Source organism: Mauremys mutica, chromosome 2 (assembly GCF_020497125.1).
Source record: "Mauremys mutica isolate MM-2020 ecotype Southern chromosome 2, ASM2049712v1, whole genome shotgun sequence".
NCBI lineage: Eukaryota > Metazoa > Chordata > Testudines > Geoemydidae > Mauremys > Mauremys mutica.
The window spans coordinates 78,193,581-78,206,350 of NC_059073.1; the positions used below are offsets into that span (position 1 = coordinate 78,193,581).

Consider the following 12,770-nt stretch of genomic DNA (forward strand, 5'->3'; position numbering starts at 1 on the left):
AGAAGTTCCTCTCAGATACTAACTGATATTCTGCCTCCTTCAGAGCTTGCAGAGCACAATATCACAGTCAAAATTCATGTAGCGCTGAGCACAAAATATTGCCTATAATGTTACAGGAAACTAAGCAAAGCTAGTGTAGACTCATGTCATAGTCACCTCTTCTCTTAAGGCCCAGTCCTGCAGCCCTTACTTAGGTAAACTTCCCATTAACTTTATTAGGAGTTCTACCTGAGCAACAACTAAAGGTTTGGGCCATTAAAGTCCAATCCTGCACCAATTAAGTCAGTGAGAATTTTGCCATTTAGTTCAGAGGGAGCAGGATTAAGCCCTTAAGTTTTCCAGGTTTAGTTGTCCTCATAAGCATGGGACTCTTGGATGCATGATCATTTATGTGCATGTCAGTTGCTGAAAAACTTAAAATATAATTTCTTCCTCTATTGACCCTCTCTGTTTGTACCAATGTGGGGGAGTAAACAAAGTAATGCAAACACAAAGGGTAACAAATATTTGCAGGTGATGTACTGTGTGCATTTTGTTTTTTGGTAAATGCAAGATCTTTCAGGAATTGACTAAAGGAGAACAAGAGAGAACTTGGTTATGGATACAAGTCATTGGCTTGATCCTAATTTTACAAAATAACAGAGTAGCTGTGTAGGTATTAGTTGGTGGCTCTGCTTGCTGGGGCTGGAGAGTCCCTTTTCGGCATGGAGAGAAAGAAACACTATTGTCCTGTGGAATACAATCTCATCTTGCAACCCGAACTACATGAAAAATGGCTAAGGTCCAGTTTATAAGATAAGGTTTACAAAATGGGGAAAGTGACTGAAATTTAAAGAATGCGGAAAATATTTTGCATTTGGGAGAAACACTGTGCATTGACTAATAATATATCCAAACCTCTGGTGTTTAAATTCGTTCAGCATGCTAGCAACCTGTATATGGTAAAAATCCCTATAGAGTGTCTAGTCCCAGTTACTTCATGGTTGTATAAAATTTACCAGTAGCAAATAACCTTCATTAATGCATTTCCACTAAACCAGGCTGCGTAATTTAAGAATTGCTTCACTTATATGGCTTGTAAGAGCACAGACTATGAAAATAATATTCGACCTTTACTAAAAACTAAAAATGCACCTTGCTTATTCATCATTGCCTTGCAAAAACTTCAGTAAGAAGCTTAAATGAGTCCACTTGATCTTTAAGAAAATGTGTCCTAAATAACAAAGCTATGCATATTTCTTATTATTATTATTTGCATATGCTATACTGCACAACTGCATTCTGAGAAAAATAAAAGATAATAAAACAAATGAAATGAGAGATATATCACCCAAAATAATCCAAGTGTGAGATAAGCTGCTTTTTTTTTGGCATTGGCAAAAGAGCACAAAGTAAGAGCTGGCCCTGAGTCATATTGATTTCCCACTGCAGTGGTTTCCTAAGTGCTCTGTTGATCCGTGTCAAGCAATAAGTTCCCTGCCTGTACATGCACATCACCTCCCCATTTGTCCTCACCTAGATTTAAGGTGCCCATATGATGAGCTGAACAAGGACATCATTTTTCCTACTGGTATCACTGGGCCAAAACTACTGCATGTGGTATGATAACTAATACTATGTTAGTTTACATTTACCTTATGATATTACAATAGTGCTGTATAACACAGATCAGTACACATTACGGTATATAAGCAGTCTGTTTTTGTACCTTAGCTCTTGCTGTGGAAAATGGAAATGAAAAGAAAAATAGAGTATAATGGTTTTAGCCAGGGCCTATAATAACAATCCTAAAAACACCTCCCAAAAAGGGATATTGCAGACCTAATATCACAGTTTTGATCTTTGTTAATGAAGGGCTTCCTGATTAGATGAATAGAAAATGTGTGGTTGTGCTGCTAATGACATTGTACAGGAAATTAAGCGTATACATTTGGAGAAAGCATTAAATCAGCAGGACCTTAATTTAAAAACTTAAAACTGTATGGAAATGCAGCTTGTTCATTGCTGTGTAATAGAAAGCTACTGAACACACTGACTCTTGCTGTGGAAGCATTGCCAACAGAACAAAGCTGGGATGAGGTTTTCTTAATGTGTCCTAGCATTTTCTGTCTTATTTTCAGAGAAATACCAGACTTCTTGGTCCATTTTCATGTGTCTCTTATTTTTAGAATGCCCGTAGATGTCAGTCAGACAGGTGTGGGTAGTCTTAGTAACCATAATTCATGTAACATGGTTATTCTTCAGTAATTTGCAGGATACCCTTATGTGAGATTATTGTTAATTGATCAGATTTTGGCTGCTGCAAATTCACAGCACATACATATTTAGAGCTATGCATTACCTACGTATCCAGTTCCAGATTTTGCAAAGTCATGTTTTGTACCTTTGCTAAAGTAAATATTTTTAAATAAACAGAGTGCTAAGATAGAGAATGATAAAGCATATTTTGTTTTATTTGCAGTTATGCCATATAATAGTGCTCATCACTGTGTTGTGGAAGTAGAAAACTTCTTGTTCGTTTTGGGAGGAGAAGACCAGTGGAACCCGAATGGTATGTACACAACATTAAAAGAGAGCATGCGCAGATTTTAATATATCACATCAAGTGATGCAGTAGGCAGTGAATGATCCTGATTGAGTTATTGAACTGGTTAAGATCACTTATGTCCCAGCCAATGACATAATAAATATCTGGAGCTTTAGTTTCTCCACTGTTCCTCAGGTCCCATCCCTTGGGAAATGCCACAGGCATCAGAACAGACTCCTTCAAGTGAAGGCATCAGGCAGCAGCTGTTAAGAATTTTAACCCTCATTTCCAGTTTCCTTCCAGTCATAATATAATAATGCTATTGCAGTAAATGAATGCTCTCTTTCCAATGTCTAACCAGACACTTGCAGCTAAAGTTGTTAATGTGTTAATTATCTAGAGTCTCAAGACTCTCAAACTGGTCCTTTTTCTAGTCTGTACAAGAGCTTTCCATATAGATTATCTGCTGCTACCTTCTTTTGATTTGATTACTTCATAAATTTACTGCAAAGAGAAATTAAACTATTTAACAGGCTTGTGAGCAAAGCAAAAGGAGAACACTGTGCCTTGCAAAATTCACAAAATTGTCCAGACATTGTTAGAAAGCTTGCACATGAAGAACAAGTTGTAGTTGTAGCAGTCTGTGTAACAGAGATAATTATGACTGAGAAACCATAAAACAGCTTGCAGGTACACATTTTTACTTTAAACCACCAGAAGATCCAGCTGAAATTACACATACTGCATATATTTTATTGTGAATGCCCCATTTCAGCATCTGCACTAAACCAAATTATAGAAAATTGTTACATCTGTTCACTTCCTAAAATCTGAGACAAACAATTCAGTCCACTCTATAAGCATATTTCCGGTGCAGTTAAAAACATCACTAAATGTCTTGAGAGAAAAACCCTTCATCTCTGTTGTTGAATCTCCTGTATTCTAAGTAGGAGCTTGTTGTACATGTTGTTTCATTATAATTATTATTAGTATTGCGGTAGTTCCCAGGCTCCCCAGCTGTTGTTTGGGGTGCTCCATTGTGTACATACACATAGTAAGAAACAGACCCTACACCAAAGTGTTTACAGTTAAGTAGTCAAGGCAGACTAAAGGTCTGAGAAAGGAAGTATAAGTATTCACATTTAACAGATGAAGAAACTGGGATTAAGTGATTTGAGCAAGGTCCTACAGGAAGTCTGTGTCAGTGGCAGGAATTGAACCCAGCTTTCCTGATCAGATGGTCCACCAGTCTATCCTTCTTAATATCTTAAGTGCAAAGGCATCTAAATCAACTACTAGAGTCTGAAGTTCATTCTGTGAGTTGAAGACACTCTCCCTAGGAGTAAAACAACTTCCATGTAAGAAATTGGTTCACAGGATCAAGTTTTTCAAACTCTGTAAATACCAGATAAACGTAATGTGTGAACAGAGTGGATCTGGGACAGGAGCACTACTGATATTGGTAATCACTGTACACATATACCCCAATAAAGATGGATCTGATACATTACAAAAAATTGGACATGAATATAATACACTATACATTGTCCACTTATTCCTGGACTACTTCTATACTCTGTTTAGACTAAATAAAGTATGTCATCACTACACACACTAGGCCCAATATCATTTACATTAAGGGCCTTTTATACAACTCTGGCAGTGTAAAGGGGCAGGAGGGGGTGTTAAAATGACTGTGAATGTAACTGACCTGTCAGAGCAGTGTAAATGGTGTGTAGTGTAAATGAGAATTCATTGTTCGTTTCTTTGTTTGTTTATGTGAATCAAAATTGGGCTTTCATTGCTGCTTCTATGTTCATTGGATGGAGGTTCCCATTGGGATGGGAGAAACTAGGGGTAGGGGCAGTGAGTATGAGCCACCAAACTGGCAGACTCTTGAGGAGCTCTGCTCCCAACCCCATACAACTTGGAACCTCTAGAGAGAGCACCTGGACCCTCCAGGAGATATTTTGGACTCCTTCTTCACCCTGGCAGCCTGAGAGCCATTTTGTCATTTGCAGCCTCCTCTCATGGCTATGCAGTACCAGCCACAAATGGGACCCTGTGGGGGTGAATGCTGCCAAGAGCAGCATTGAATATCTGTGGGATCTTCAAGAGAGTACATTGAAGAATGCAGCTACTCCCTGGCAACACTCCTAGCAATGCCTTGCAGAGCTCTGACTCTGCAGAATTGAGGCAGAAGATTTTCTTGCAGGATTTGGGGGAGAGGGAACAAGCTACTGCTCCCATTCACCTTGGACAGATTTGCCTAATCTGACTCCCCCTGAGCTCACTTCACTGGACAGGAACAGCAGCCCCTTTATTTTCAAATGCAGTTCACAGTTTCTACATAGTGAGAAGTACTTCCTAACATGCACTTACAGGCTGACGTGCAAAGCAAACTGGTGCATGCAATTTTCTTTCAAACTGAATTCCAAGAATAGCTTGGAGAATCCACATTAAAGCATGTTGTGCTGGGCAGTTTGGAAACTCCTGTGCTAGCACCAATGCGTAATGTGTTATGAAGTGTAGGACCACAAAATCAGAGGCGTGTAGAGTAACAACTGTTAAAAAGCTGTTATACCGCCAAGGAGTTCTGAGGGCACAATAAACTCTGAGATCTTGGTCTGTAGTATCAATAGCAGCATTAGAACCATCCCAGAATTCAAGCTTGTATTCAGTACCTGCCCATGAACTGTTCTGTAAATCTACTTTTTATAATATAAATATATAAACAGATTTTTAAAAAAGACCTGGAATTAACATGACGTGTGCCTGCCTACTACCAACCCAACTGCTTTTCTTGTATGTTGTATCTGTTGCCCCCAACTTTCATCTCTTCATTGTTTTTACAGATTGTAATCTTTTTGAGGCAGGGACCATGGGTGAAATCCTGGCCTCACTGAAGTCAGTGGCAGAACTCCCATTGCCTTCAACAGGGCAGAATCTCAGATATATTTGTGAAGTACCCAGCAAAATGGGGCCTCAATCCTGATTTAGGGACATGCTGGATCTGGCAGAAAATACTGCACTTTTCAGCAGTCACCTACCACATCCCATCCTGTAAGCAACATGCTCTCACAGAGTACAGAGGATAAATTTACCTCCAGAAGTAGAAGACAACATGTGCCTTTCTTTAAATCCTTGTAGAACACATTCTTAGATTATTAGAGTTAAAAACTGTGGCTGGATCATTGTTCTTATCTATGAGTTTGATGTTTATAAATGTATCGTGGGGTTTGTGTACAAAAGAAGAAGCAAAGGAGACCAATCCTTTAGATGATTTGACAATGTCAAATATTCACCTTGCAGAATACCCTCTGATCGTTTATTTAACTGTGACGTATACGGTTGGGTTATCCTACTGTCTTTTGGAGCCTCTAATTCAATTTTTTAGTCACACATACATAAACAAAGGTTTCTTTTTCAGAGACCCTCATGTGTTGAAGTCTCAGGTGTTACACAGAAATTGCAATACACTCTTTTGCTTCAGTCTTCTTGTCTTGATGTCAATCTGTATGTAAAATAAGGTGCAATCTTAATATCATGAAGGCATGCATACAATTCTGGGGTTTGACAGCAGGGATAAGCTAGTTAACTGGCTTATGTTGCTCATGTTTCCCATTTTAGCTAACACACTTGGAATAAGACTCTAAGAGTATATTCTCCCCCCAATGCACATGTATAACTCCTGCTAACTTACACCGAAGGTAGGTAGTAGAATAAAAACAAAATAGTGTAGCGGTCACACAACACATGTTAATGATCTGTGTAGCTCCTGGTTATTTAAACAATCTTTTTCACCTTGCTCCAAATAGAAATGAAGTGGGAAGGAAGGAAAGTACATGTTATTCCTGTGGTTTTTCAAACTGCCACGAAGTCCTCTAGTCATAAAAATGCCATGAAGAAGCCCCACTCTTGAGCAATAACTTTTTGTTGTGTCATGAGAATTTTATTTATGGTGGATTTGAAAATACCAGCGCTTCTGTTTTCAAATACAAATTTCCAAGTTCTTATTACAGAATGAAAGAATATTCTTTACGTTTTTATTTATACCATTGATATTTGCTAACATGTGCTGAGTTCATACATTGTTATAAAAAGGAGACCCTTTATAAAAACTGCCAACATGTGAAATATATTTAATATATTAAATGGTGATGTTAAGTACATGAAATAAACAGTTGAGTGTCAAAATAATCTGTCTTTACAGGGAAACACAGTACAAACTTTGTCAGTCGATATGATCCCAGGTTTAACAGCTGGATACAACTTCCACCCATGCAAGAGAGGTAAAAACCTGCTCCAAATTTTTCACTATTTCTTTTGTTGTCTTAAGAGGAGCTGAGGGTTGGCTTAGTTCTGGAAACAGGGAATGCTGTAGAATTAGTAAAGATGTTGAAGATAAAATCTCAGTGTATTGTTGTTTCTCTTTGTGCTTCTAATTTTATTGAAGCATTCCAAATTCAAAAGTCGAGGGACCAAATCCTACAGTGCTAACTCCTGCAAAATTCCCATTGACTTCATGGGGGAGAGTTGCCTAAGTACGGACTGCAGGATTGCATCCTTTTCTGAAGTCTCCAAAATGTGCTGCAGAGTTTGTCATTTTCATTTTCTTAATGTTTGGTTGTCACATCCGAGTTATGTTACATGTGCCGAACGTCACAAAGAGTGTGCAGTAGATACAGGACAGTACAGTGTCAGTTATAGACAACAGAAACATTGAGACCCCAAACCTCCTGTGTGAGGATATATTTTTTTGCCACTGCAGCAGTGCAAAGAGATCCTAAACTTGACTTAGCTGGCAGGAGCAGCCCTACTCCTCTGTGATCTTGGTCTGCCAGCAGGAGTTGCTGGCAGCCTGCACAAATTAGAGCAGCATTTGTGCTACTCTTCTTTTGTACTGGAGAGTGGCCTGGCACTAGAACAGCACCAGGATCAGAGGAATGTAAAGGTTCCTTAAACCTACCTCTGCACCATACCCCTGCATCCTATCATGAGGTGGGGAAATCCTCAGTGGAATGTTGTAGGTTTTAAAATAAATATTTGAAAGCCAGGAAATCGAAGTTTTGACTTATGTTTTATGAAAAAAATTCAAAAGAGCATCCTCCAGTTCACCAAAATCTCTCCTCTTACACTTTGTACAAAGACGTGACCAGCTCCCATCTCACCTTCCTAAGATAATTCCCTAGCTCCAGGTGCTGGAAATGTTACAACTCTGTTTACTCTTAACTATCTCCTGCAGTCAAGCTCCCTGCCTCTATGGACACCTTAAACTCAGCTAGGCAGTGTATACCACTATGGACATTGTTTAAGATGGCCACAGGAGAAATGTCAAATGATACAGGATTTAAGAGAGCTCCAGTTGTAAGAGCTTTTAACTAATTTGCTAGTAGCGATTCTTAGAGCTGTGTGAATAATGGATTGTTTGGTTTGCTGGAAATTCCAAAAATAAAATTAAAAAAAAAATTAATGTTGTTTTTTTGGGTCCACCTGAAACAAAATTCTTTAAAAATATTTCAGCACAGTGAAAATTCAGATGGATGGAATCTTTTCAGATCGAACAAAACATTTTACGCTTATTTCCAGCAATTGTATGTTTTTAATTTTTTTAAAAATAAAATAAAAGGAAATTTCAAAATGAAAACTCATCTCTAATTGAAAAACCAAAAGGTTTTGTTTTGAAAAGGCTGAAATGAAACATTTCAGTATTTTTGGAAATTTTGTTTGTTTTCAATTAAAACAATCAAGTTAAATCAACATGAATCTGCATTTTTTGACAAAAAACGTTTTGGTCAAAAAATTTCACCCAAATACACTGTAGTTTGTCAGGATGTAAGGACAGAACTTGGACTGTTTTGGAGTACCTTAACACTGCATTTACATGCTTACAAATATCTGGGATTCTTTTTTCTGCCTTTAAGATAATTAGAACAGCAGTGTTCTATTAAGGGCTTTCCTCTTAAGCTATTTTACACATACTGTATTTTCAACCTTAACTCTACTTTAATAAGGGTTTTGTTTCTGGGAATTGTACGAGATCTGATACAAAAAACTAACAGTTATGTGATGGGGTGTATAAACACTTTAAAGGATCAGCAAGGATACTTTTTTTGACAGAAACTCCTCAGACACTGGGGCTAACTCCATAATAGTCATGTAAGAAGTGCTTGGGTGTATGTAAATCAGCCAGTGAACTTAGAAATTGGCTACTATTCTTAGGGAATTTGAAGTAACTCTGATCTAAATCCTCACTAGATCTTATGGGAGCAAAAGTCCTGCGAAGAGAATGGGCAGGATGTCCTCTCTTACATGCTCATCCAGACTTAAGGAATGGCAGCAAGCGAGGCTTATTTGGATTAGAAAAGAGGCTCCTCACAACTCAGAAAGGAGAAGAGGGGAAGGGAGACAATATTAAGACATGTGATGGCCAGCTTAGTAGCACTAGAAACAGTGGAGAAAGTTTAAATTTGTGTATGCATTAGTGTGACCTTAACTTTGTGTGTCGTGTCAAACAATATGCCTGGTGGGTCTGTGCTATACTCACTTTATTTGTGATATAGAAGAGAATGAAATAAACTACAGATGATCAGAGGAGGTGATGTTTGGATCTCGATTAGGTATGGGTTTCAGATTTGAAGCAGAATCTGAGCTTGAGCTAAGATTTGTGTTTGGAGTCAGTAGTGATGAAATATCATGAGTTGTTCCTGTGGAAATTTCGCTCAGAAATGTTGGAAATCTTGTGGGGTTTTAGCTACATCTGAACCAGAACCAGGAGGCCCCTGCCTGTTGTGAGTGTGACCACAGAACCAAAGTCATAGAAGTTTGAACCATCTGAAAACTTGAAGCTGTCCCTGGGCCTCAAGATTCTGGATTTGACCCATCTCTTGAACAAACCTTTATAGTATTTTCTTTGCTGGTTACCCCAGTGGTAGAGTGTAGCAAATCCATAGGCGCCGTCAAAGTAGTTACTGACATACTATAGATGCTTTTAGGGCCTGATACAGCACACATGGAAATCATTTGGAAGACTGCCATTAGCTTCAATGGGCATTGGATCAAAACCCCTAGTGAAAGTCAGCTTCAGTTTCTGGTGAGTTTCTACCAAGAACTAGAAATCCTCTAGAGCCTTCTGACTGCTCAGCATTTCCCCATTACTCTTCTTGGTGATAAATCACTGTTCAAAACGGGTAGTAACTTAAAATGTTACAAAATTTTGTTTAAATGTAATGTTCTAATCATAATAGTCCCTTTTGCTGGGGGCTTTAGAGTGAGACAATTAACCTTCTCCCCTTCCACTCAGGATACATAACTCTGACAGTGGGTCAGTTACCTCTGGACAGAGCCTCTCTCGAAGGATGGAGAATTTGCTGAAAAATGTGCTTAGGAATTTCTTAAAATGTGTATTGTTACTTGCTAGCCTGTAATAACTTCCTCAGAGGTGTTACAGCCTTTTGCTTCAAGGTCTAACATAACAGTTTTTAGGAGATAATATATCTGATTACAGAACTGCAAAGCATCCCACCTCCACTTCTTACTCAGGCAAAATGCCTGGTAAAGTCAATAGAGAGACTAGGTGAGTGAGGTAATACCTTTTATTGGACCAACTTCTGCTGGTGAGAGAGCTTTCAAGCTTACACAGAGCTCTTCTTCAAAGTCAATAAGCTTTTTTTTCCAAGTAAGGAGTGCAGGATTAAGCCCTATGTTTGTTGGCACAATTCAGGCAGCGTTGACAATACAGTCTGTTTAATGGGTCCTTTTGACTCAATATGGTCCACGTAGGGATTTTAGTCTGAGAATAATCAACCAGATAAACTATAATGGCTCCTTTAAAATGCCTGTCAGGTAAATGTGGGTCTTGTGCACATGCAGTAAATTCTTAAGTTAAAAATCAGTGTAAAATCTGTGATGGATAAATGATGACGAATTTTTATCTCATATGCTGAAATCCATATTAGACTGATCTCATTTTTTAGTTATAAAAAAATATTCAAACATCTAATCCCTGTTATGGACTCAGTGCCACAGCAGCATGTTTTGCCTTTTCTTTAAAGCCAATTATTTTGTGCTGTTTGCTTGAGTTAATACTTAATATTTACTGGTGTTTAACACTTTATGTGAATATTAAATAACTTGTTAGATATTACATTAAGAAAGGCATAGTAAAAATTGATCAGTCCTGCCTTCTTACTCCATCAAATAATCGTAGATGGACCAATATTCTGATCCAAGCACAATGGGATACTTTTTGAAGAGCAGTGCATTTAAACTATTAAGTCCAATAAAAGGAAATGTTGTTATAGCAGTGATATTGCCCAACCTATAAATTCACTGTTGCTAAATGTCAGACTCAAATGATATTTCTGGATCTGAAGAGAAACCATCAGGTAGTTTCAGCCCAGAATTGCAGGTTACAAATCTTAGTATCATTCAAAACATTTCCATGATATTTAATTTTTTCAGTTAAAAGTTTTTATTTAAAGTTTCCTCTGCATTGTTTATAACCTAAAAAATACAGCATTGTACCAGTGCATGAGAAACAGAAAGTGAAGCTGTCTGGAAACTGCCAGCCTTGTTTCACTGTCCGAAGCCAAGTGAAATGAGAAAGTAAACAATACAATGGAGACAAATAAAGTAATTTACAATAATTTTAATTTATGGATTTATTAGTAAGTAAACTAAACGTAAGTAAAAAAAACCTTTTCCTTAAAAAATAATCTGATCATATTCTTTTAAAAGATCCAGACTTTGTTATGACCACTAATAACATTAGTAGCTATTCAACCTAAGATTGGTAATCAAATTTAACATTTCAGGGCATAAATTCATTGCCTCTGAGGATCAGGAAGGAATTTTGTCCCCCTTTCCCATGTACAGCATTGTAAAATTTAGCTAAGTTCATTATGGGGTCTTTTTCACTATTTACTGAAGCATCAAGTATTGGCTACTGCTGGAGGCAAAATGCAGGACCAATATTCTGATCCACAATAACAGTCCAGTATAATTTTTCTTACTAGAGTGGACAGTCTCTTCCCAGTTTTGTTGGGGGGAAATTCCTAGGCTGAAACTTTTCATACTATATTGTAGTCTGGAGCACATTTTACAGCAATTAAAAGACTTTTAACTATGCACTACTTTTACACAGTGCTCCTATAAAGTATTTCATGGAGAAAAAAGATGGGGGAAACTTGAAATCCTTGCTGTTGGAGTTTCTGCAGATATATATACACATACATTTAATCAGAAGACTGAAGCACGCTTTTTCATTTTTGCTCCTAACAGTGACACTCTGTGGATGAAACCAGGAGTACACATACAGGACAATATTAAGATTTTATTTTTTTTTGTTAAAATAGTAAGATCTGTTGTAACTAGTGGTGTATATTGAGACTGAACAAAAGTTAAAGAGACTGCCAGTTATGTAGATGTTTATATTATTGATGTCAAGTTGTAATGTCTAAGCACGTGGTGCATTGCTGACACTATGTAAATAACTAATTCACATACACAGTTTTGCACAAAGAAAGTTGTTCATTAAAATATACTTTACATTTTATTGGACAATCACATGTCTCCTAAATCTAGTAAATATTGTACAGGCCTCCAAAGCTATCATATAGAAGGAGGATGTACAATATTTTTGGCAACAAAACCACATAATTTATGAGTTGCCACATACTAAAATGGCCATGGTTATTAACAAAATATAAATATATATATATCAAAAGGCAACATGGCACAATAAATTTCCATAAACTCTAAAACTGGCAACAAATCCTCTATATCCCACCCTCCACCATACAGTCCAACCATACTCAGAAAAAAAGTGACTTAGCTGAACATAGCTATGCAGGAAAACAATAGGGGACATAGATTTTATTAAAATGTCCTGTAAATAGACAGTACTAAGAAAAGATGGAAGAGTCAAGTTTATAAATGTTTAGTTAACCTGTCTGAGAATAAATTGATAGGGTACAAAATGTGTGTGATGTGCTACCTGATAATGCAGAGAATACATGGCAGCAACTTCTAGCTGACCACTGATTGATGGATGAAATGGTCATAATTTATTTTAACAGCTCTTGTTGAGGCCAGGAGCTATGTCCAGAGCCATTCCTCAGCCATCTTCTGCCGTGTTCTCTTTTGGTAGTAGGTGTGAGCCTTGTTCCCTCTGATAGCATTGCCATTCCTGTATTTAGGTCTTGCGCCTAAGGGCTTGATCCTGTATGTTTGAGGTTGCCCA

The 12,770-nt window shown here is 37.6% G+C and overlaps 1 protein-coding gene across 2 annotated transcripts in view; it reads left to right on the forward strand.

Annotated features, from left to right (window-relative positions):
- Positions 1-12,770, forward strand: part of KLHL14 (kelch like family member 14) — a 78,741-nt gene that overhangs the window by 50,383 nt on the left and 15,588 nt on the right. For both annotated transcript variants that reach the window (XM_045003229.1, XM_045003230.1), the window contains exons 3-4: positions 2,462-2,551; positions 6,741-6,819. In XM_045003229.1, the coding sequence (XP_044859164.1) occupies positions 2,462-2,551; positions 6,741-6,819 (169 nt within the window). The remainder of the gene's footprint in view (positions 1-2,461; positions 2,552-6,740; positions 6,820-12,770) is intronic.